The following is a 25000-nucleotide window of genomic DNA, read 5'->3' as shown; positions in this document are numbered from 1 at the left end:
AATTTTGCCAATCAGGTGTTAAGCGAACACGCTTTCAAAATCTGAAAAAAAAAACCAAATTACTTTTTGATCATAGTAGCACTTTAAAGATATCGATATTGCTACGTTCTCGTCCTGCAAAAATGCGCAAAGCTTTAATTTTTTCTTTCAGTGAGAATTCGCAAAATAAAAAGAAATGTCCGTTTCTTTCACAGCCATGCAGGAATGATTTCTATGTTCCTTTCGTTTTGCCAATAAAAAAAATGGAAATTTCATTATCCCTTTAATGAGAAGAACAGGAAAGAACACGGAAGTTCCCATGTTCCTTTCATAGGCAGAACGAAAAAAAAAAGTAAAAATTTCAATGTTCCTCTCACAAGCAGAACGCAAAGGAACATGAAAATTTCCAAGTTCCTTAAAAAAGAGCCCATCGTGTATTATTCCATAAGCACCTTTTGGATATGTGATAGTAAATAGCCAACGAGTCGCGAAGGGTTGGCTATAACTGGTTTCATATCTCACAAGCGAGAACCGAATAATTGTTTTATTAAATTTTCGTTAAATTCAAGCCAAATTTTTTTCAGCTTGGCAACATTTGACGAAATTAGTTTCTATATTAGGTCATCATAAAGCTGGAAAGCAATTTCATCCGAGGTCGAAAATTTAATAAAAGGCTTAAAGGGAAAGTACGTTCTAGAAAAAGTTTCCCTAAATTATGAAAACTTTCCTCCAGGTATTGGAAAATAATAGCCGTTTTGTCCCGTTCCCTGTTAAAATGTGACAAGGTACTTTCAAGTTGCCTCTTTCGTGACTTGTAGATTTTTAAATGTCAGATTATTCTAGTATTATGTTGATTCTCATTGTGATACGACAAGATTTGACAAAAAAATGTCGTTTCTTGTCAAGATAATGACAATTTTCAATGGACGATTTTCATGTCATTAGGTAAAAGCCCCATAGTTTAGTTTACCTATTTCACAAAGTTTTCCAGTAAAGCCCGCATTACACTGGCACAAAAATCCGTTTACTCTGTCACGGCAATCTCCCCTTCCAGAACAGTCGACACCAAGGCATTCATCGATATCTAAGGGGAAAAATAAATAGCAGAGAGGGACAGAGACAGAGACAGAGACAGAGACAGAGATAGAGGGAAAAAAATTAAAATTTATTTACCAGCTAAGGGTCGGTCCGTATAATTAAAAACTGTGACGTCAGTCTTGAAAAAACTGCCTTCTGCCTACGGCATCAAGTAGCATTTTCAAGACCTCGGTCACAGTTTTTCGCTGTACGGACCTCCCAGCGCAGCTGGCAAATAACACATATTTCTGTGATCCACTCAATTGACTTAAGCAACCATGCTAACAAATGCAGTTAAAGTGCGACTACGACCAAAAAATTCCTTTTTCTTCTTCTTTTTCTTTGGTTTTCAAAGCCATGTTAACTAAACACTAAGTGACAGAAGTTTTAAGTTTTGATTTTAAAAAGACACCTATTTATTTTAACCGGAATTTTGTTATTTATTGGTCGGCCATTACTAACTTTAAAATCTTCAGAGAGCTGGATCGAGGAGAAAATGACGTCAAAGACTCACTGCTTTAAGAATGCAATGTGTGTGTACGTGGCTGAATTAATATGCAGCGCGGAAGTTTCGGACTTCAGATATTTAAACTGGTGTTTTGCACATATAATAAGTTGCGTTTACACGCTGAAAATTTAAGCTAGTGAGTAACTGACGTCACTTTTCCTTAGATGTTACCCTCTGAGGTCCAATCGGTCAGTTTCGAACGTGAGTAGTGGCGGACCGTGAAATCCAACCTTACACTCAAAATAAACAGTCTGGATAAAAATCAAAGCTCAGAATTTTGCCAATCAGCTTTTGAGCGACCACGCTTTCAAAATCTGAAGAAAAAAAAGGAAATGAATTTTTGATCATAGTAGCACTTTAATGATATCGATATTGCTACGTTCTCGTCCTGCAAAAATGCGCAAAGCTGTAATTGTTTCTTTCCGTGAGAATTCGAAAAATAAAAAGAAATGTCCGTTTTTTTCACAGCCATGCAGGAATGATTTCTATGTTCCTATCGTTTTGCCAATAAAAAAAATTGAAATTTCATTATCCCTTTAATGAGAAGAACAGGAAAGAAAACGGAAGTTCCCATGTTCCTTTCGTAGGCAGAACGAAAAAAAAACGTAAAAATTTCAATGTTCCTCTCACAAGCAGAACGCAAAGGAAAATGGAAATTTCCAAGTTCCTGGAAAGAACCCATCGTCTATTATTCCATAATCATCTATTGGATATGTGATAGTAAATAGCCAACGAGTCGCGAGGGGGTTGGCTATAACCGGTTTCATATCTCACAAGCGAGAATCCAATAATTGTTTTATGAAATTTTCGTTAAATTCAAGCCAAATTTTTCTCAGCTTGGGAACATTTGACACAATTAGTTTCTATATTAGGTCATCATGAAGCTGAAGTGCAATTTCATCCGAGGTCGAAAAATTAATAAAAGGCTTAAAGGGAAAGTACGGTCTAGAAAAAGTTTCTCTAAATTATTAAAACTTTCCTCCAGGTATTGGAAAATAATAGCCGTTTTGTCCCGTTCCCTGTTAAAATGTGACAAGGTACTTTGAAGTTGCCTCTTTCGTGACTTGTAGACTTTTAAATGTCAGATTATTCTAGTATTATGTTGATTCTCATTGTGATACGACAAGATTTGACAAAAAAATGTCGTTTCTTGTCAAGATAATGACAATTTTCAATGGACGATTTTCATGTCATTAGGTAAAAGCCCCATAGTTTAGTTTACCTATTTCACAAAGTTTTCCAGTAAAGCCCGCATTACACTGGCACAAAAGTCCGTTTACTCTGTCACGGCAATCTCCCCTTCCAGAACAGTCGACACCAAGGCAGTCATCGATATCTAAGGGGAAAAATAAATAGCAGAGAGGGACAGAGACAGAGACAGAGACAGAGATAGAGGGAAAAAAAAAAAATTATTTACCAGCTAAGTGTCGGTCCGTATAATTAAAAACTGTGACGTCAGTCTTGAAAAAACTGCCTTCTGCCTACGGCATCAAGCAGCATTTTCAAGACCTCGGTCACAGTTTTTCGCTGTACGGACCTCTCAGCGCAGCTGGCAAATAACACATATATTTGTATGATCCACTTAATTGACTTAAGCAACCATGCTGAAAAATGCAGTTTAAGTGCGACTACGACCAAAAAATTCCTTTTTCTTCTTCTTTTTCTTTGGTTTTCAAAGCCATGTTAACTAAACACTAAGTGACCCAAGTTTAAAGTTTTGATTTTAAAAAGACCTATTTATTTTAACTGGAATTTTGTTATTTATTGGTCGGCCATTACTAATTTTAAAATCTTCAGAGGGCTAAGTCGAGGAGAAAATGACGTCAAAGACTCAGTGCTTTAAGAATGCAATGTGTGTGTACGTGGCTGAATTAATATGCAGCGCGGAAGTTTCGGACTTCAGATATTTAAATTGGTGTTTTGCACATATAATAAGTTGCGTTTACACGCTAAAAATTTAAGCTAGTGAGTAACTGACGTCACTTTTCCCTAGATGTAACCCTCTGAGGTCCAATCGGTCAGTTTCGAACGTGAGTAATGGCGGACCGTGAAATCCAACCTTACACTCAAAACAAACAGTCTTTGGATAAAAATCATAGCTCAGAATTTTGCCAATCAGCTGTTAAGCGAACACGCTTTCAAAATCTGAAGAAGAAAAGGAAATGAATTTTTTATCATAGTAGCACTTTAATGATATGGATATTGCCACGCAAAAATGCGCAAAGCTGTAATTGTTTCTTTCAGTGAGAATTCGAAAAATAAAAATAAATGTCTGTTTCTTTCACAGTCATGCAGGAATGATGTGTATTTTCCCTTCGTTTTGCCTATAAATGAAATGGAAATTTCCTTATCCCTTTAATGAGAAGAACGGGAAAGAACACGGAAGATCCCATTTTCCTTTCATAGGCAGAACGAAAAAAGGGTAAAAATTTCTCTGTTTCGTTTCATTTCCATGTTCCTCCCCACAGACAAACGCAAAGGAACATGGAAATTCCCCCTTCCTTTCAAAGGCAAAATGCAAAGGGGCATTGCAGTTCCATGTTCTTTCGAGGCAAGAACACATCATTCGCATTGGGCAAAGTTACGTTTAAGTGGTTTTTCTCTCTCGAGCCTATCGTCTATTATTCCATAAGCACCTGTTGGATATGTGATAGTAAATAGCCAACGAGTCGCGAAGGGTTGGCTATAACCTGTTTCATATCTCACAAGCGAGAATCGAATAATTGTTTTATTAAATTTTCGTTAAATTCAAGCCAATTTTTTTCAGCTTGGCAACATTTGACGCAATCAGTTTGTATTTAAGGTCATCATAAAGCTGGAATGCAATTTCATCCGAGGTCGAAAATTTAATAAAAGGCGTAAAGGGAAAGTACGATGTAGAAAAAGTTTCTCTAAATTATGAAAACTTTCCTCCAGGTATTGGAAAATAATAGCCGTTTTGTCCAGTTCCCTGTTAAAATGTGACAAGGCACTTTGAAGTTGCCTCTATCGTGACTTGTAGAGTTTTAAATGTCAGATTATTCTAGTATTATGTTGATTCTCATTGTGATAGGACCAGATTTGACAAAAAAATGTCGTTTCTTGCCAAGATAATGACAATTTTAAATGTACGATTTTCATGTCATTAGGTAGAGGCCCCATAGTTTAGTTTACCTGTTTCACAAAGTTTTCCAGTAAAGCCTGTATTACACTGGCACAAAAATCCGTTTACTCTGTCACGGCAATCTCCTCTTCCAGAACAGTCGACACCTAGGCAGTCATCGATATCTAAGGGAAAAAGTAAATAACAGAGAGGGACAGAGACAGAGACAGAGACAGAGACAGAGACAGAGACAGAGACAGAGACAGAGACAGAGACAGAGACAGAGACAGAGACAGAGACAGAGACAGAGACAGAGACAGAGACAGAGACAGAGACAGAGACAGAGACAGAGACAGAGACAGAGACAGAGACAGGGAAAAAAATAAAAATTTATTTACCAGCTAAGGGTCGGTCCGTATAATTAAAAACTGTGACCTCAGTCTTGAAAAAGCTGCCTTCTGCCTACGGCATCAAGCAGCATTTTCAAGACCTCGGTCACAGTTTTTCGCTATACAGACCTCCCAGCGCAGCTGGCAAATAACATATATATTTGTGTGATCCACTCAATTGACTTAAGCAACCATGCTAACAAACGACTACGACCAAAGCCATGTTAACTAAACACTAAGTGACAGAAATTTTAAGTTTTGATTTTAAAAAGACACCTGTTTATTTTAACTGGAATTTTGTTATTTATTGGTCGGCCATTACTAACTTTAAAATCTGCAGAGAGCTGGGTCGAGGAGAAAATGACGTCAAAGACTCAGTGCTTTAAGAATGCAATGTGTGTGTACGTGGCTGAATTAATATGCAGCGCGGAAGTTTCGGACTTCAGATATTTAAACTGGTGTTTTGGATATATAATAAGTTGTGTTTACACGCTAAAAATTTAAGCTAGTGAGTAACTGACGTCACTTTTCCCTAGATGTAACCCTCTGAGGTCCAATCGGTCAGTTTCGAACGTGAGTAATGGCAAACCGTGAAATCCAACTATACACTCAAAACAAACAGCCTTTGGATAAAAATCATAGCTCAGAATTTTGCCAATCAGCTGTTAAGCGAACACGCTTTCAAAATCTGAAGAAGAAAAGGAAATGAATTTTTTATCATAGTAGCACTTTAATGATATGGATATTGCCACGCAAAAATGCGCAAAGCTGTAATTACTGGGTTGCCTATGGGCAAACCCAGTCGAGGTCTGCGTTTAGTTTGTTTGTTTTCTTTTTTTTCTTTTTTTTAGTTTTTTTTTTTTTCCGTGTCGGTAAAAGTCTTGCCTGTCACTCCCCTGGTAAGTGGTGTCTTTGTGCATAGAGCCTTCTGCGCGTATTTTCTTAGGATCGAGAGGGTAGTGGAACTGCGTAGATTTCTCTGGTGGACACAGTAGAATCACTTAGCCTGCAATGGCGTCGAAAGTCATGCAACGCGAATGGCGTTTTAGTGGATCCTTAAACAAAATATACCCTTATGGAACTCAATAATGGAAAGTCAGTTGGATAAACTAGGCATGAATCTCAAAAGCGACGAGTACTGGACTTCGACAACAATCTATCACCCGTCGAGACGAAATCAAAGTGAGCAGTATTTACCCGAAGTACATGGTAATTTGACACAATTGAGTTTCTTGTCTTCACGCACGCAATGAAATAGGAAGAGGTTTTCGCCTCAAAGAGCAAATATGTTGTTTGTTTCAATAAAATTTTCGCTGGAAAAGGATTCTGTGGTATTTTCTGCCTTTGTGAATTATAAAATCATGTTGTTTATTTAATTATCTAGATAAAGTTTGAAATGTGATATGGGAGAAGTTTTTTAGTATTGCTCTGTAAGGAGGAAGGTTTCACTGACCTGTTGGAAGCGTGCTTGAGTTTCAACAAAATGAGCCCCAAAATCAGTGAAAACTTGTGACGCAGATGAATAATAAAGTAGCTGCTATTTCCAAAATTATGGAATTACCTGGTGATAAATAACGTCGTACGCGTCTTGGAGAGTAAATTTTCACTTTGCATAAAAAAGAGTTGGGCGATTGTGATCTTTGTTTTGACTTCGCTCATTTCATTGTCAAACTTTATAACACTTGACAGAAAAAGAAACTTACAAAAACCCGGTATCTTGCCATCATTTGATACAGATGCTTCACTGTTTGGCGAGTAAACATGCCGCGGTAACTTAATCATGGCGCCCGCTGAATTCCGGCCATGTCACTTTCGATTTTGCAATTTACTTGAACGTAGCAAAAATCTCCCAAAATGTTTGTCGCTGATCGTAACTTTTTATATTCTATATTTACGGTTCAAAATTAATGTTGTTTTCATGTCGTAAATATTTTATTCTCGATCGACCGTCCGGGAAACTTCCTTCTGCTCTTTCTGAAAACTGTGTATCAATAGTTATTTGCTTTTTCATCAATATTTGTTTTGCATAAAGCAAGCTAACAGAATCTGTACCTTGCTGAGTTCGCATTTGTTAGCGTTAGTAGTATTTTCGGTCAGATGTTTCTGTTTTTTGTGAGGGGTACATTGATTTGGTCTCCCATCCACACACTAACCCCGCCCGGCAGGGCTTAACTTCAGTGAATTTGAGTATTAGAAAGCTGTCAGATGCTCAGAGGGCACACTTGTGGTAAAAAGAAGTTGTGAGGAAACTTGAAAATTAAATTATCAACATGTCAGCCCAGAAGCCAATGTTTCTCGCTTCTCTTTTATTTGTTATTCTTCAGAGACTGGAATGCTGTATTTCAATACCACACAATTCAGTGCCTTCTGATTTTCTGTAGCACGTACCACAGGCAACCCAGTGTATGCTTCACAGAAGCATCTCGTTGTTTCTTTCAGTGAGAATTCGAAAAATAAAAAGAAATGTCTGTTTCTTTCACAGCCATGCAGGAATGATGTCTATTTTCCTTTCGCTTTGCCGGTAATGGAAATGGAAATTTCATTATCCCTTTAATGAGAAGAACAGGAAAGAACACGGAAGTTCCCATGTTCCTTTCATAAGCAGAGCGAAAAAAAGGGTAAAAATTTCTCTGTTTCTTTCATTTCCATGTTCCTCCCACAGACAAACGCAAAGGAACATGGAAATTCCCCCTTCCTTTCAAAGGCAAAACGCAAAGGGACATGGAAATTCCATGTTTCTTTCGAGGCAAGAACACATCATTCGCATTGGGCAAAGTTACGTTTAAGTGGTATTTCTCTCTCGAGCCTATCGTCTGTTATTCCATAAGCACCTGTTGGATATGTAATAGTAAATAGACAAGGAGTCGCGAAGGGTTGGCTATAACCTGTTTCATATCTCACAAGCGAGAATCGAATAATTGTTTTATTAAATTTTCGTTAAATTCAAGCCAAATTTTTCAGCTTGGCAACATTTGACGGAATCAGTTTCTGTATTAGGTCATCATAAAAGCTGGAATACAATATCATCCGAGGTCGAAAAATTTAATAAAGGGCTTAACGGGAAAGTACGTTCTAGAAAAAGTTTCTCTAAATTATAAAAACTTTCCTATAGGTATTGGAAAATAATAGCCGTTTTTTCCAGTTCCCTCTTAAAATGTGACAAGGCACTTTGAAGTTGCCTCTTTCGTGCCTTGCAGAGCGCCATCTTGGATATGACGTGTTATGAGGTAGCAATAGTCAACAAATATGTTCGACCTTACCAAGTTCTTAGATCCTCGATCACTTTCTCAATGTTGTGTGACCTTTCTGCTTCGCGAAATTCAAATGTAAGGTGAACTATAGTAAACTGTTTTGTGGTTCAATAGGTAGTAGGCCATGTAGGCCACAAGTGCGACAGAAACTCAAGTCACTTAATACTTATACATTTTCTAGTCAATCAAACTAGGCGGCAAAATTCAGCCAGAGCAAATGTAAACGAGACAAAAACCTTGAACATGCGACACAAGAAATATTCGACAAGCGTACCATTTTCACTCTCTTCCTATAGCGACAGCCGTCTTCGATGCTTCAGCAAACGTATTTGTTTGCTTTCACACGAGGAAGCGTTTAATTCATTATGACGACGAGACTTTCAGATGTTGCTCAATACACGCAGCAAGGCTTCTTCACGTCAACTATTACCGCTGTTGGGGTGTACGCTTTCGAGGGGGATGAAACTAGACACAAGTCTAGACTTGAGAACACATTCAAAAATTAAAAAAAACCGAAGCTTATACCCGAAAATTAAAATTTAAAGAAAAATTGGCCGGGGAAAATAGAACGTGGATGGATTCCTCAAACGTGAAAACCTGACTGCTATATTATCTGTTCGTGTCTGTCATATTATCAAGCAGGACTTCAAGCGGGATCTTCAGGATATGAATATTGGTCTTGGTGACATTCGCTTCATACGGAAATCTCAGTCAACTAGTCCGAAATATCAACATATTGGAGCGAGAAAACTGAAGCAAGCCATATACACACGACTTTCACTGTTATGCGCCTATAAACGCAACTTGAAGTGTGGTTAAATTTTGTTAGCAGTCTTGAAACTACTGAAACGATTTACTCTTACCATTTGATGAAAGTATATAAATCGATCGTTTGTTTTGAAGTTGTAACAGGAATCTCGTAGAAAGCCAGGGTAGACAGATTAAGCTTGATTTCCAAGCATTTATTTCATAGCAATGAGAGCGGGATAGCACTGCAAGCTCTCTTTCGCTTTGTAAAACTCCTGCAGATAACTCACATATAAAACCCTGTTTAACGACCACGAGGTAAATCTGTTCAGAGGTGGAGCCAATATCTACACAATTTAGTCTCTGGATTAAGATTCAAGTCTGCAAAGTATTGCTCTCCTCGCCTGTGTTTTTCTTCTTTATAACAAGTACATTTAAAGGCCGTTTACACGACAGAAAAATCGGGTACGGACCCGTCCTAAAAGTGGTACGGACTGCATAATTTTAGCCCTTTACACGGATGATGTTTAAGCGCAGGTCGGACCGAAAGAGGTCTATGGACCAAATTTCAAAAGTTTCGTTTACATTGTTCTTTTGGGGAATCGGACCACTTTCTGGTACGAGACTAAGGTAACTGGTGCAGCTGTATGCTGCTACCGGGCATGCGTAATTCCCTCTAAAACAAAATAACGACAGATGATCCCGTGATTTCCGTTTGCATACGATTTTTGTCGAAACAGAAATCGACTAAATCTACCTTGAAGTTAAGAGAACCTTTTCCTGTGAATTCTCGCCAGCCGCCATGTTGAAATCAACAGCACTCTTGACCCCAGAGCTCCGCGGACTTTTAGTGCGCATGCGATCAATGAGGTTATTAAGCAAGCTGACGTAATGAAGAAACTGGTACGAACCCGTGTTTTTTTTTTTCGGTTTTGGGGCCACAGACGTCTATGGCCCCAAAACCGAAAAAAACACTGGGTGCGTACCCATGCCAAAAGACATGATCCGCAAAGTTTACACGGGCAAAAATGTGAGGTCCGTACTCTTTTCTTGTCGGGTCCGTACCCAATTTTTCTTTCGCGTAAACGGCCTTTCAGTCATCCGTAGAAATCCTTGACTATTGCTACGTCATAGCCTCGTTTGCATACACAAAAACAAAGATGGCGGATTTCAATTTAAATTTGCCTATTTTTTAAGCGTTATTGTTGGCTATTTAAACACATTTAGTCCAAATGAGTAATCAAGTATGACAATACAGGTAAAGGACTTTCGATTTAGAGAAACTTTGTCTAGATCGTACTTTCCCTTTAATCCTCACCTTGTGTGAAGCAATACATGTTGCACATCGTTTCAACATAGAGTTTTAAATGTTAGATTATTCTAGTATTATGTTGATTGTCATTGTGATAGGACCAAATTTGACAAAAAAATGTCGTTTCTTGTCAAGATAATGACAGTTTTCAATGTACAATTTTCATGTCATTAGGTAGAAGCCCTATAGTTTAGTTTACCTGTTTCACAAAGTTTTCCAGTAAAGCCTGCATTACACTGACACAAAAATCCGTTTACTCTGTCACGGCAATCTCCTCTTCCAGAACAGTCGACACCTAGGCAGTCATCGATATCTAAGGGAAAAAAATAAGTAGCAGCTTTTTTTTCTTTGTTTACAGTCGTTTCCGGTGAATTTGACTTCGTTATTCTGATAGCTCGAAATGGGATATAACGATGATACGAACTCTTCTTACGATACAATCCTTAAATACACTACATCATTACTCACTTACCACACTCAACTACACGTACAATTATATTACACAAATCCACTTTGAGTTAAAAGGGCTACGTTTATTTGCACGCGTAGACCGAAATATACTTTTCAAGATTTACTTTTTCTTGCACGAAAACAACGAATTCCACACACTAATATTTTGGGCTTTTTTCAGCAGAGGTGAACAGCAATTATTTACCGTTAAGAATAAGGTGGTTAAGATTTTACAGCGAAGATGAGTCTTTTATGACGCCATAAAATTAAGTAATTTGTTTTCAGTAACAACCTCCACATAAAGTTTTTGTTTCTTTTTACGTTGCACGCTAAACTGTACCACTTATCAAATTCTTTCCAGAAAGAGATAGGCAATGGCCAGTGTACAAATAAATTGGAAATAGTTTGCTTGGTGTAAGGCCGAAAAGGACAGTTACAAGTGAAAAAATTTCTTTCTAACAATAATAGCAGTGAGTGCACTTAGCGGCGTTGCGATTAATCCAAACCACGCTGGCCGAGTCTTTTGTCTTCTGTAGGAGAAAGCAGATTTTTACGCTTGATCGAAAGGCTACTCAGTTTTTGACACATTAGGCTTTGTATACTGAGTTGGCATGGGAGTAGAGGGCTCTCTGTTTCTGGTTTCTTCTGCTTGCGATTATAACAGTTCTTTCCACGAACACAGTATCTCAGTTAGATAGTTATCCTTAATTTTGTAAAGAAATTACATTTAAGGTGGAATTTCTGTTGAATAGAATTGAGGGTAAAGAAAACACTTGTTTGTTTCTCGATGACGCTAGCTACTTTCAGTGATAATCCCGTTCTGATGCCAATTCGGAAGAATACTGACCTTACCTTTATTTTTATGCATCGGGCATTCCACATAATTTTATCTTCTAAATACTTTTTCGTCTTCCATGTGATATTGGCTAATTCTTTCCAGTAAGGAATTACATCCGCATAGCACATTTGTAAAGCGCTGTCTAACAATGTGTAGTTGGCATCGTAGTTGCAATAAAGATCAGACCCTCACCCCTTTTCTTTTGCATTTTTTAATGGTAAGTTTGTTTTAAGCTCTAATTAAAAAGCAGTTTGAATTTCGAAAAATACTTTGAAATTTGAATGATCATGATAAGAGTGATGACAGCAATGTTGTTGATGCTGGTGATTATTGGTTTGGATTAGTAAGAGGTTACCTATTTCACAAAGAGATCCAGTAAACCCAGCATTACATGAGCAATTGAATCCGTTTTGTCTGTTAAGGCACTCTCCTCTACCAGAACAGGCGACTCCCAAGCAAAAGTCTATATTTAAAACAAAAACAAGTACATGGAAGCTTCATTATTATTACTGTTCATGCATAGGGAAGCACATTTATGAAAAAAAGTACAGAGAAACAACATCGTTAACAAAACAAAAGTTACCTGTAGAACTGGATACAGCGAGTGGTAAAGAAGATGTTGGAACGACTGAAGAAATCGGGAACTGGCTAGGCACACTCGACTTTGATGGTAACACACTACTTGAAATACCGTCAGATATCGATGGAGTCACATTGGTGGAGGAACTTGCAGAAGATAAAATGGAGACCCCTGTTGATGTTGAGCTAGGTGCACTTTGAGAAACGCAAGGTGACACGGAAAGCGTCAGACTAGGCGAGACACTTTGAGAGGATGACAACGACGTGCTGGTGGAAAAACTGCTTGAAGTGGAGATCGACACACTTGGAGGGAGGCTGATAGAGGTTGATAGTGAGGAGTAAATGCTCTCCGAGGTGGAAACCGGTATGCTGGCTGATGTGCTCGTCGATTTTGCTGCTGACACACTGCTTGAGATGCTGTCAGATATTGATGCTGACACATTGGTGGAGGAACTTGCAGAAGATAAAATGGAGACCCCTGTTGATGTTGAGCTAGGTGCACTTTGAGAAACGCAAGGTGACACGGAAAGCGTCAGACTAGGCGAGACACTTTGAGAGGATGACAACGACGTGCTGGTGGAAAAACTGCTTGAAGTGGAAACCGACACACTTAGAGAGAGGCTGATAGAGGTCGATAGCGAGGAGGAAATGCTCTCCGAGGTGGAAGCCGGTATGCTGGCTGATGCGCTCGTTGATTTTGATGCTGACACACTACTTGAAATGCTGTCAGATATTAATGCTGACTCACTGGTGGAGGAACTTGCAGAAAATAAAATGGAGACATCGGTTGAAGTTGAGCGAGGTGCACTTTGAGAAACGCTAAGTGACACGGAAAGCGTCAAACTTGGCGAGACACTTTGTGAGGATGAGACCGACGTACTGGTGGAAAGACTGCTTGAAATGGAGATCGACACACTTGGAGGGAGGCTGATAGGGGTCGATAGCGAAGAGGAAATGCTCTCCGAGGTGGAAACCGGTATGCTGGCCGATGTGCTCGTCGATTTTGATGCTGAAACACTGGTGGAGGAACTTGCAGAAGGTAAAATGGAGACCCTGGTTGATGTTGAGCTAGACGCCCTTTTAGGAATAGTAAGTGACATGGAATGCGACAATCTTGGCGAGACACTTTGTGAGGATGAAACCAAAGTGCTGGTGAACAATAGTGAGGTTGATAGTGAGAAGAAAAGGCAATCTGAAGTGGAGACGAAAATGCTGGCTGATGTGGAGGGACTTGTTGAAGGTGAAATGAAAACATTGGCTGATTTTGAACTTAACACTCTTGGATAAACGCTTAATACGTCGGACGGAGACAAACTTGGCGAGACAATATGTGAGGGTGACGCCGATGCTGACTCGCTCGCTGACTCGCTTGTTGATATAGAAATAGTCTTTGAGATAGTCTTGCTCATAACACTGACTGAGTTTGATGTTGAAGAGCTCCTTACTGAAAAAACTGAAGATGAAACGGATTTACTAGCTGAGAACGTGGAAACACTTTGGGGCACACTTTTGGATATTGAAGTTGACGCACTGGTTTCTGCGCTTGGAGAGGACAACAAGGACACTTTCGTTGATACACTCGTCTTCGCTGAGGTAGAGATCCCCGTCAAAGCGCTTGCCGAAGTTGATTTTGAAGTGCTAGGTGCTGCACTTTGCGTGGACGAGAAGGAAGCTGTTGATTTCATCGTGGATGTGCTGAAGAAAACTCTCCTTAAATTTGATGTCGACATACTTGCAAACAAGCTCTTCTTTAGGGACACAGAGGCAACATTTGAGCTGCTTTTTGTCACACTTAAAGAACCACTGATGGAAAGTGACAGCAAATCACTCCTAGACTCACTGGGTGATGAAGATTTCCTCCAGGAGCTTTGCCCATGTGCTGGAACAAAAGTATGCACCCTTCTTGTTAATTTTTTTTTGAGAGGTTGGTTTTTCTGCTTGGGGCAATTGATATGCTCAGGAGACAGTTAAGTGTAAGTAAAATTATAACCAGAACTCAGAAGTCTCGATCTGCGACGGTATTATCTACTTTTAGAACGACTACTGCTAGATTTTTCGCGGGATAAAACCGTGGCTGTATTGTGTTCCTTGTACGATCCGCGATTTTGCATTAAGTACGACAAGCAATCAGAGGCGTTTTAATGATCAGGTCCCATCTGCTGGGCCATAACTTGGCCGGTGCAATGCTCTACCAACTAAGCTATCAAGGCACTTAGTTGGGAGCAGGTCACATTTTTGGACTCGATTATATGTTTCTGTGAAAGGACTGATGATTTCAAATAATAAAAATTGTTCTACGAGGGCGCGCTGGCAGAGCTCTTCCGCATTTCGGTGCAATCTCACGCTCTCACGCCGACACGACCATTTCTCACGCATTGGCACTTTTCTCAAAGGTAACTCTACTTTTTGAGCTTTCAGAAGTGCTCATGAATTCCCAATTCATTCCTTCACTGGCACTGAACTTCGGCCAATGTTCAATCTGTTCGTGTGCGACCAATTTTCTTGTTTGTTCAGGACTTTCACACATTAATATATGAATTATAGCGCGATATGTTAGCTCAGGCTGACCATAATAACATGGGCTCTCTTAGAAAGCAGCATGAAAGAAACAAAATGGCGGATTCGACGGTGCATTTCCAGCGATCTGAAAAGTGAAAATTTCAAAAAATTTCAGAGGGAGCATGCCCCCGGACCTCCCTAGAATTGTTTGGCGCCCCCGGCACAAGAAACACGGGGCACTTACGCCTTTGGCACAATCTCGAGCAAGCATCTCACGCTTTGGAAACTTTAAGACTTGAGAGCTCTGCGCTGGATATGAAGTGATAGAGAAGCGCCGAGTTGGTTATAATCATTTTATATCCAGCAACCCCGAGTAGAATGATCGTTTTATTTAAAACTCCAGGATCGACAACTCTACCATTGAAAAATCGATTTCCACTTCGGACAATTCCGGTCCAAAACGACCTCTTGTCGGCCACTTATTCCCAGAACTGCAAAAACGTTTTCACCTCGCTTTATTGCCTACGCGTTCCTTGACATATTAGGTACAGCAGGTACATGAAACGATAGCCTGTGTCCGGCAAGCCAATGAAAATGGTGGAAATCTGACATCAGTGGTTCAGTTTTTCAGTTTTAATAAAAGTGTATATTTGAAGTGCGGGTTATAGACGATTACAAGCGATCCTCACACCTATGTAGACAATTTAAGCAATTCTCTCTCAGAGACATCAGATTCTGTTAAGTTAAATACGTCAACTTACTCTCTTTCGTATGAAGCATACTGAATGCAGTGGTCAAAAGTATAAGCCGGTGTATCTTGAGAACCATATCTGCTGACTGTAATACTAACTCCGTGTGAAGGATATCTTGTTAGATCTTGTGTAATCTTGCCCCTGTTCAAGCTAAGGAGTTCCCTGTGCGATAGAATTCATAATACATTTTAGGCAAGCTCAATCAGTCCAGGATTGCTTCGCATCAATAACTGTCAATGCAGATATTTGGCCCGACAATATTCTAAGAAAACAAGGAAAAGAACTTTATCATTATCATTATCATTATCATTATCATTATCATTATCATTATCATTATCATTATCATTATCATTATTATTATTATTATTATTATTATTATTATTATTATTATTATTATCATTATTATTATATTATTCATGTTTGATTGACATTACTAGAAAGATTTGCATGTCTGGTGGCTCAGTCCCTCTTGCCATGGATTAATTAAATAATTAAGCGTGTTCGAACAAATGCATTTGCACATTGATTGAAATCTGACTCAAGAAAGGCATGAAGTTTAAAAAACCGGTGAAAGATAAAAATAAAGTTCTCTTGGACAGAAACACGGAAAAACTTCAGTTGCTTGATGACCACCTTTTTTTTGTTTTCCGATGATTTTCTGTAGTGTGACCGATCGACCTCCTTGAAGGGGCAGTGTCATGCGATGGTATGCGCAGTATTTTTCACACGCAGAGATTTTAAGACGTTATTTCTTTTTATTTATTTATTCTTTTTTTTTTTTTTCTTTTTGTTTGCTTTTTCTGTTGAAGTCTAGAATAAATACAGCTTTAGAAAAGCATAGAAATGCATATTTATCAATATTCGATGATTTGGAGTCCAAAAAATATCGAACAAAAATATGATGCCATGTTTATTTTCTGCGTGACAGCTGAATTCAGTCAAGTGTGACCTGGAACACTGTCGGCCGTTCAAGCACTCACACATAAATATTTTTTTTCATTTACCTTTTTCTCTAAAACCCTTGATCCTTTGGTCGGCAAAAATGGTAGCAAGCAAGTTAACAACACGAACTTTGGTTTTTGAATAGTTAAGCTGACGTATATACCGTTGCCATGGCAACATGAATAAATATAAACCGGTCTTTAAAATCGGTTTTGTTTTTTTGCAGAAAATCTGGTTGTTAGATTTTCTTTATAATTTGCTTGCAGCAAGCTTGTAGCGATGCTCATAAGTTAACATTATTTTAATAATATTTTGACAGAGAGAACTTTAATTACCCTTTGTTAAAGGTTCACTAGAAAATCTAGAATTTCCTGTGTTAAGGTTCAATTTTGTGCCAAAATTTCGTGCCAAATTTCGTCAAATTCTAACGAGTGGTTCTTGAGAAAAAGATGTATTTCTGAGAAAGCTATTCCGCATTCAATCGCAATTTTTTAACTTACTACGCATGCGCTGAATTTAGCTGCGTTCTTTCGATAACAAAGAAAAATCTGCGAATTGCGGTGTTCTTTGCATTGTTACCTTTTCTAACATACATTTCTCATAAAAGACTAAAGCCATCAAAGCATTTTGTTTAATTATGAGGAAAAATAGTGCAGAAAGCGGAAGAATTGAGCAAATAAAATGATTGCTGTATTGGAGCCATGTTTACTGTTTTGCAGTCCCTGCGAGGGCGCTGCATGGCGTTAGCAAGAGCGCGCCCGAAAACTGTGTTCGGTCACCCAAAGCACTACCAGAGGAGGAAAGGACCGAAGTTAGAAGTCGCTGGGAATGGCAACTTGTGTCAACTTCATTTCTTGGGGTAATTATAAGCTCCCACTAATTAATCCCTTATTCTTAAACAGTCAAAGCAGCGCGCCCTTAAAGAATATGTAAATGTGCCACTATCATTATACACATTCTTTAAAAATTTAGGATTTCCAAAGATTAACGGAAAGATTTTTAATCTTCTTGGACATTCTTTCAAGCAGGCTGATACAACCTACACTTTCCCAGCGCAGGGAATTTACATTTGACATTGTCAAAAGAGTGAGCATGGAAAAACGAAAACGAACTGCAAGAAAAAAAAAAAAGAAAATTGAGTGATCACGTCGTTAAAGGAGCAGTGTGACCGGTGACGCATGCGTGATAGCATGCCAAAATCTTTGAAAAAGATGGCCTACTTTTTCAAAGGGGTGTCTGGGGTGTCAATATCTTACACAATCAAAGCCATCCGTAGTCACTTTAGTGAACCAAATATCCTATTATATCCTACAAATTCACTGTATTTTCGTCGTGGTTTTTTGCTCCTTTTTTTTCTTTGATTTTGTTGTTTGGAAGAAGATTTGATCGTGTGTTACCATGTCGAGTCGTGGCGGCCATCGAGCGGGAAGCGGACAAATGGGGACTCAGTCTCCTCAAGAAAGCAAAGGAAGCGCAGTTAAAATACCAATACAGCATCTACAATTAAGAGTAACTTTTTAACACGGGAATTCATTAGAAATTCGACGTATGGTGTAATCATACACGTCAGTCTGACGAATCTGTTTATATCTCGGCCATCACTACATTTGGCGACGAGGACGGTGATACGTGGAGTACTTAAGTGGTTACGGATTAAATTTTGATAGCTTAATTCGTCTAAACAATCGGAATGTCAGCACCTGGAGAACAAGTGAGTGGCTCGACCACATCAACAACTCCCTCCGATCCTGGCGGAGCGACCGTGAAACAAGTCTTAGATATCCAAGGCCTACCTCACTTCGACCAAAAGGGAGAGCCAAATTCACTTTCTGTTCGATGGAAACGATGGAAACGTGCCTTTAACCTTTATGTGGCCTTGAAAGGAGTAACCAATGAAGGTCAGAAAATAGCATTGCTGTTACATTCGGAAGGTATGGAATTACAAGAGATTTACTACACTTTAGTACCTGAGGATAACGAAACTACATTTAACGATTGTCTAGCAGCTCTGGATAACTATTTCACGCCAAAAGTCAACGTCCCATTTGAGCGACACGTATTTCGCCAGATGCAACAGACAGAGGGAGAAACCATCGATCAGTTTGTTTGCCGACTACATCAGAAAGCCATATCTTGTGATTTTGCAAATGTGGATGAAGCCATCCGAGACCAGATCATTGAAAAATGTAAAGATTCAAGACTTCGTCGAAAATTTCTCGAGAAAGCGAGTAATGCAACCTTGACTGTGCTACAGGAAACTGCACGCGTCCACGAGTCGGTCAACACTCAAATGCAGTCCATGGGAGGTCTTGAGCGAGTTAACAGAATCAGTCAAAAAGATCATCAAAGGAAAGAAAAGGAGAGGACAGCAAAGAAACTTGGAAAAGAAAAGAAGGTTTTGAAAGAAAGGAAATGCACCCGGTGTGGCAGAACTGGTCATTCTGAACGAGACAGCAGTTGTCCAGCACTCGGAAAAGCCTGTAACAAGTGTGGTCTCCTTGGTCATTTTGCAGCCTGTTGCCGATCTAAAGTGGAAAGGAAACGTCCAAGTGAAAAACAGCGTTCAGATAGTGCTAATCAAATTTCAGAGGAGCCAGAAGAAGATTATTATGCTTTTGTTGTGAAATGTGGTGGTGACTTGAGTGGAGTTGCTGATTTGTGCATTGGGGGTGTGCAGCTTAAGAATGTCCTTATTGACTCAGGAGCGACATGCAATATTGTGGATCGTGACACGTGGGAAAGTTTAAAACAAGAAGGTGTGAAATGCAGATCCCAAAGGTGCAAAAGGAAGCTGTTTGCTTACGGCCAAAGTGAACCAATTGAGGTAGTTGGAACATTTGAGAGTGAAGTTTATTGTGAGGCGTCTGGAGAGAGGTGTGTAGCCGAGTTTACCGTTGTGGAAAGTCATGGCAGAGCTTTGCTTGGAAGGGATAAGGCAGAGAAATTGAACGTGCTAAGAGTTGGCCCTCCTAACTCGCCCCAAGCATACTCTATTACAAGTGAAGGGACATCTGTGGACATTGTTAAGAACTTTCCTGATGTTTTCATGGGAGTGGGTAAATTGAAAGATTACCAGCTGAAATTGCATGTGAACAAAGATGTAAATCCTGTTGCACAACCTGTCAGAAAATTATCATTTGGTCTAAGAGAGAAAGTCGACAAGAAATCAGATGAATTACTAAAGGAAGACATAATTGAAGAAGTACCCAGAGGCCCTACAGAATGGGTTTCACCTCTTGTGGTTGTCCCGAAACCAGATGGGGATATTCGCATCTGTGTCGATATGAGAAGAGCTAATGAAGCAATTGAAATGGAGAGGCACCCTATTCCTACGATTGAGGAAGTCCTGCACGATTTAAATGCGTCTACTGTTTTCAGTAAGTTGGACTTGAAATGGGGCTTCCATCAAGTAGAGCTCGATGCAGAATCACGTCAGATTACTACCTTCATAACACACAGGGGTCTTTTTCGTTACAAGAGGTTAATGTTTGGAATAACCTCAGCTCCAGAGAAATATCAGAAGATTGTTAAAGGGGGGCCTCAATCCGATACGCTCAAGTATCGGAATTGTAAGATTCGTAGCGCAGCGCCCTTTTCATCGATCGCGCTGAAATTTGGCGTGTTTACTGGGGAGATATATCCCCAGTTTCCCTGAAAATCTCGGCTTTCTAGCTTTCATTACGCCTACATGACGTCCATTCTAATTCAGGCAATTTGAGCCGATGCGATCACCAAATTTTCAATCGATCGCGGAGCTCTCGCGAAGCGGTTTTTCTAAAGTTTTTCAGCCAAAAAATTACACTACATGCTTCGGAATAGATAAAGGAAAGGATTTGTGGGGATTTGTGGTTCATTGGATGGGATTTCAAGCGTTAAAATCGCTGAAAAAGGTAAGATTAATTATTTAGCAATACAAATGCGTGTCTGAAGCACATGTACTTTGATCTCACAGAATTGTGTTTTTCCTCAAAATATTCGCTTGTTTTCGCTTTCTCTCGCACATATTTACCTTTATTACATGTCCAGTGAATAGTTTTATCCTCTGGGATGAATTTTCCGTCGAAAAATCGGTTATTTGGGTGGTTTTTGGCAAACAGATGTTAATTATTCGTAATGCGATCTCTTCCGTTGCCGTTAGCAACGGGTCGCAAATTTCACATCTGTCATCACCTTGTTAATTATTAATTATCGCTAATTCAATTAGTTCAAAAAAATCCAAAAATATTCGTGCCTCATCAGTTTTCGGTCAAATTTATGGCCAAGAAAGCTGATAAAATGAAGAACATTTTTGTCGGTCATCAAAAAATTCCTAATTGACCTTGAAATGGCCAAATTTGTGTGGAAAACTGATTTTAGACCATTTTAATGTTATTTTTGTTAAATTTTTTTACTTCAACTTTCGTTTTTATAAAATATTGTAGTTCTATGTATAAAAGTTATATGTTTTTGGAAAGCTTATTTTCATAGCTTTAAAATGATGTATTTTTTTCCTCCTAACAGAAAATACTTTTTGAGAAAAAAAACATTTTTTTGTGATGACTGACTTTTGCCAGGAAATTCCTGGAAATTCCAAAACAGAAAAAGAGTTAAGGATGCTCTGATTGGTTGCAAAGGAGTTAAAAATATTGCTGACGACTTAATCATCCACGGATGTGGAATCCAGGAACATGATGAAAATCTTCTAGCTGTTCTGCGCCGTCTCAGAAAGTGTGGATTGACCTTGAATGAGAAGAAGTGCCAGTTCAGACTTCCAAAATTAACATTCTTTGGACATGACTAGAGCAAACAAGGAATTTCACCAAGTGAAGAGAAAGTGTCTGCAATTCAAAATGTCAAGCCACCTCAGAATACCACAGAAGTCAGATCGTTTTTAGGGCTAGTACAATACTGCACCAAGTTCGTGCCAGATTACGCCCAGGTCGCCCGACCGCTCAGAATCCTTACAAGAAGGGATCAACATTTCATGTGGGGAGACGCCCAAGAGAAATCCTTCCAGAAGTTGAAAGATCTGCTAACCCAAGCAGATACACTCGCCTACTTCAAGAATGAATGCAGAACGCGAATAGTAGTCGACGCAGGTCCCACAGGTGTTGGAGCTGTTCTCACTCAGCTACAAGATGGCAAGTGGAGGGTGATCTCCTATGCATCGCGAAATCTTACCGACGTGGAAAGGCGCTATTCCCAGAAAGAAAAGGAAGGTCTTGCGTTGGTATGGGCTTGCGAGAGGTTCAAGCTGTATGTTTATGGTCGAGAATTTGAGCTAGAGACCGATCATAAACCTCTGAAGCACATCTATAACACGTCCTCTAAGCCGTCCGCACGAATAGAGCGATGAGTCCTTCGCTTGCAGAGATACAATTTCAAAGTGATTTACCGTCCTGGTAAGACCAACATCGCTGACGCCCTTTCAAGGCTAAATTCTATGGATCAGAAAGATCCCAGTGGCGAGGAAGCTGACTTTGTTAGAGTTATTGTACAAGAAAGTACGCCAATGGCTATGACTGCAAGAGAAATTGAAAGAGAATCAGAAAAATATCCTGAACTGTGTAGTATTAGATACTACATACAAAGTGGTGACTGGTCTCAATGCAAAATGCCTCATTACCTGAGTGTGAAGAATGAACTTTGCACAATAGGGAAGTTAGTCATGCGTGGAACAAGGATCGTCATCCCTCAGAGTCTCAGACGTGAAGTACTGCGTTTAGCACATGAGGGGCATCCAGGTATTATGAAGATGAAAACCCAGTTGAGAACGAAAGTTTGGTGGCCCAAAATAGATTTTGATGCGGAGAAAGTTTGCAGGAGCTGCCCGGGATAACAAGTAGTGGGAGAATTTTGTCCACCTGAACCAATGCAGCGAATAGAACCACCGTCCGGTCCATGGCAAGATGTAGCCATCGATGTCTTAGGTCCATTTCCTTCTGGAGAAAACCTACTTGTAGTAGTGACTACAGCCGTTTCTTTGAAGTAGTTTTCATGCGCACAACCACCTCTCAAAAGATGATAGAGGCGCTCATATTTACACGGTATGGTACTCATTCAGTCTTAAGTCGGACAATGCTCCCTAATTTGTATCTGAAGAATTTGAAGCTTTTCTAACTGACCATGGGATTGAACATCGAAAATCCCCACCCCTCTGGCCCCAAGCAAATGGGGAAGTAGAGCGCCAGAACCGAACATTATTGAAGTCACTCAAAATAGCTGAAGTAGAAGGAAAAAAGTGGAAAGAAGAATTGAACAAATTCCTGTTAGCATACAGAACAACCCCCCACAGCAGTACAGGAGCAACCCCAGCATTTCTGATGTTTGGAAGAGAACTTAAAACTAAGTTACCGGAATTACGTCCCAATAAGAGTGTTCTGGATGAAGGCATTAGAGATCCCGACTGGAATTAATCAGAAGCTTGCAGGCAAAGTGTATGCTGACAAACGGCGACACGCTCTTGATAACTCTATCACTCCTGGAGATAAAGTCCTTGTCAAGAACAGCAAGTCACCCGGAAAGTTAACTCCCAACTTTGACACCGAGCCTTACACTGTTTAGACAAAGGAGGGACAAGAACTAACCTTGAAATCAGCCGAAGGTGTAGTACATCGGAGAAATAGTTCATTTCTTAAACCTTATAAAACCTCAGAGAAGCCGGAGAACTTTGTGGGAGCTGAAACCCCAGCGAGTCCGGTGATCTCACCCCTGCCTGTAGGTACCTCAGAAACCTCAGTAACCACACAGCCACGGAGAAGGCCAAAACGAACTATACGGATGCCATGCAGCCAAGTTTAAACACTTTGTTCTGGAAAAGTGAATAGTTTTAAAAGACTGTTGAGACTGTTAGGAAAAAGAGTTTTACGATTGTTGAGATCGTTTATGAATCTCGGGACAATAGACTGTGTTAAGCATTTTATTGTTTGTTATAAGTTGAGTTCTGTTTTCACAAAGGAAGGGAATGTAGTTTTTAGCTTAAGAGACATTTGGTGATTACTACATGATGTATTACAAAGGAAGAAGCATGGCGTGTTTGTGAATTAAAGTGTGTTGTACTTAAGTCTGACGAATCTGTTTATATCTCGGCCATCACTACATCAACCAATTACAGAAGATGAGATCATGGTATCATTCGATGTCGTTGCATTGTTTACGTCCATTGTTCACGTCCATTCTAGTCTGTGGCCAGCTTTGGTCGCGACACATTTCCCGTGACATTTCTCTGCAATAACGCACTCAAAATTGATACAATGATCTAGCGTTCCTGGCGTTCTGGCGCTAAAAAAGATAATGTGAAGAGTTTGAACACTATTAGGTTCTAAGACCTAAGAGCCCAGGGCCAGGTTTAGTTTACTAAGACCCTCTTGTAAACAGTGTAAATTACTGGAAAGAAATCCGGGAAAACCTATCGCTATTCGGAGATTTGGGCGGAGGATGTCGTTTTCATAGACAACGACATGACAAACTTGAATGTTGCGTGACAGAAGCAAAAACAGTGACATTCATCGATGCTTACTTTTATGGCACGGAAACTAAAAGACAGGGTCTTTCGAATAAGGAGGTGCTCAGTCCGTTAACCCCTTGATTGAAACCACTAAAGATTATTTTGTCAGTACACATTGTTATTCTACTTCCAGTCTCAAAACAAGTCCACAATTAAGCAGTACGTCACGCAACAATGAACGGACGCTGTAGATGGTCAATCTTATTAATATGTCTGATAGGACACTGAAAAAGTTTTACATGTAGGACATAAGTGATTTTCTGCAAGTTTCTTCGCATTTGCCTCACTTACACGGTTGTTACTTAGCCTGTTTCAGTTTGGGATGTCAAGTACTGTCCCAAGGGATGGAGGTGTGGAAGGGGATTCTCTTGTTTTTAATTTATAACGGAATTATTAAAGTTGTTTTAGCTTGTGTTATCACACGTTTTGTTTCTGTTTATACTGATTTCAATGTTTCTTATAAATACTGCGTCAAAGTAACAGAATAGCGCGATGTACCCCCACCCACTAACAGCTGATATTTCATTTCCTCATTGTAATTTATCGGCCCGACAAAACCGGCCGACAAATCGTACCGTGTAAACCGGCCTTAAACCGGCCTTTAGGTCTTCGGTCCTGGTGTTACGGAAGCGCAGAGTCGCGGACCACGAAACCTCCGGAACCGATGGAACCACTTCAAAAATGCCTTTTCCCCAAAACAACGCTAGACTATTGTTTCTTTTTAAGTTTTAAAAAATTGAAGTTTTTTGGTTGTCTTGTTTACCATTATTTTCTATAAATGGCTGATCATGGAAGCGGATAGCTCACGAAAGCGCGGTGGACTGGACCTGGTCATATGGTGATCTCTCGTTGCAACCGTTTGCATTGGTTAACAACCCTAAATGTAAGTTGAAACCACCGATTTCAAAAGGAACAGATGTGTCCAGTTGAATCTGTTAGGTTTGCGTTCCAGTTGGAATTTCAACGGACCATGACATTTTCGTTACATTGTTGTTAGATTTATATCTTCAAGACGTTGATAATTCGTAATTCTTTATCTTTCACTTTACTATATATTAAACCCGGCTTTAGTTGTTCAGTTGATTTTCTATCTTGTTGTTTCATTTGTT

The 25000-nt window shown here is 39.5% G+C and overlaps 1 protein-coding gene across 9 annotated transcripts in view; it reads right to left on the bottom strand.

Moving 5' to 3' along the window:
* LOC138032752 (streptococcal hemagglutinin-like) overlaps nt 1–25000 on the bottom strand; it is a 44238-nt gene that overhangs the window by 2009 nt on the left and 17229 nt on the right. For 3 of the 9 annotated variants that reach the window (XM_068880462.1, XM_068880464.1, XM_068880466.1), the window contains 7 exons: nt 15473–15625; nt 12217–14091; nt 11989–12096; nt 10545–10658; nt 4718–4831; nt 2787–2900; nt 950–1063 (listed from right to left, as the gene is read on the bottom strand). In XM_068880462.1, the coding sequence (XP_068736563.1) occupies nt 950–1063; nt 2787–2900; nt 4718–4831; nt 10545–10658; nt 11989–12096; nt 12217–14091; nt 15473–15539 (2506 nt within the window). In that variant the 5' untranslated portion in view covers nt 15540–15625. Of the gene's footprint in view, nt 1–949; nt 1064–2786; nt 2901–4717; nt 4832–10544; nt 10659–11988; nt 12097–12216; nt 14092–15472; nt 15726–25000 lie in introns of all 9 variants that reach the window. The other 6 variants (XM_068880465.1, XM_068880463.1, XM_068880467.1 and 3 more) reach the window with 5 other exon arrangements.

This window comes from Montipora capricornis, chromosome 14 (genome assembly GCF_036669925.1).
Source record: "Montipora capricornis isolate CH-2021 chromosome 14, ASM3666992v2, whole genome shotgun sequence".
NCBI lineage: Eukaryota > Metazoa > Cnidaria > Anthozoa > Scleractinia > Acroporidae > Montipora > Montipora capricornis.
The sequence above is the reverse complement of the archived record's forward strand: the minus strand, read 5'-3'. Positions and strand labels throughout refer to the sequence as shown.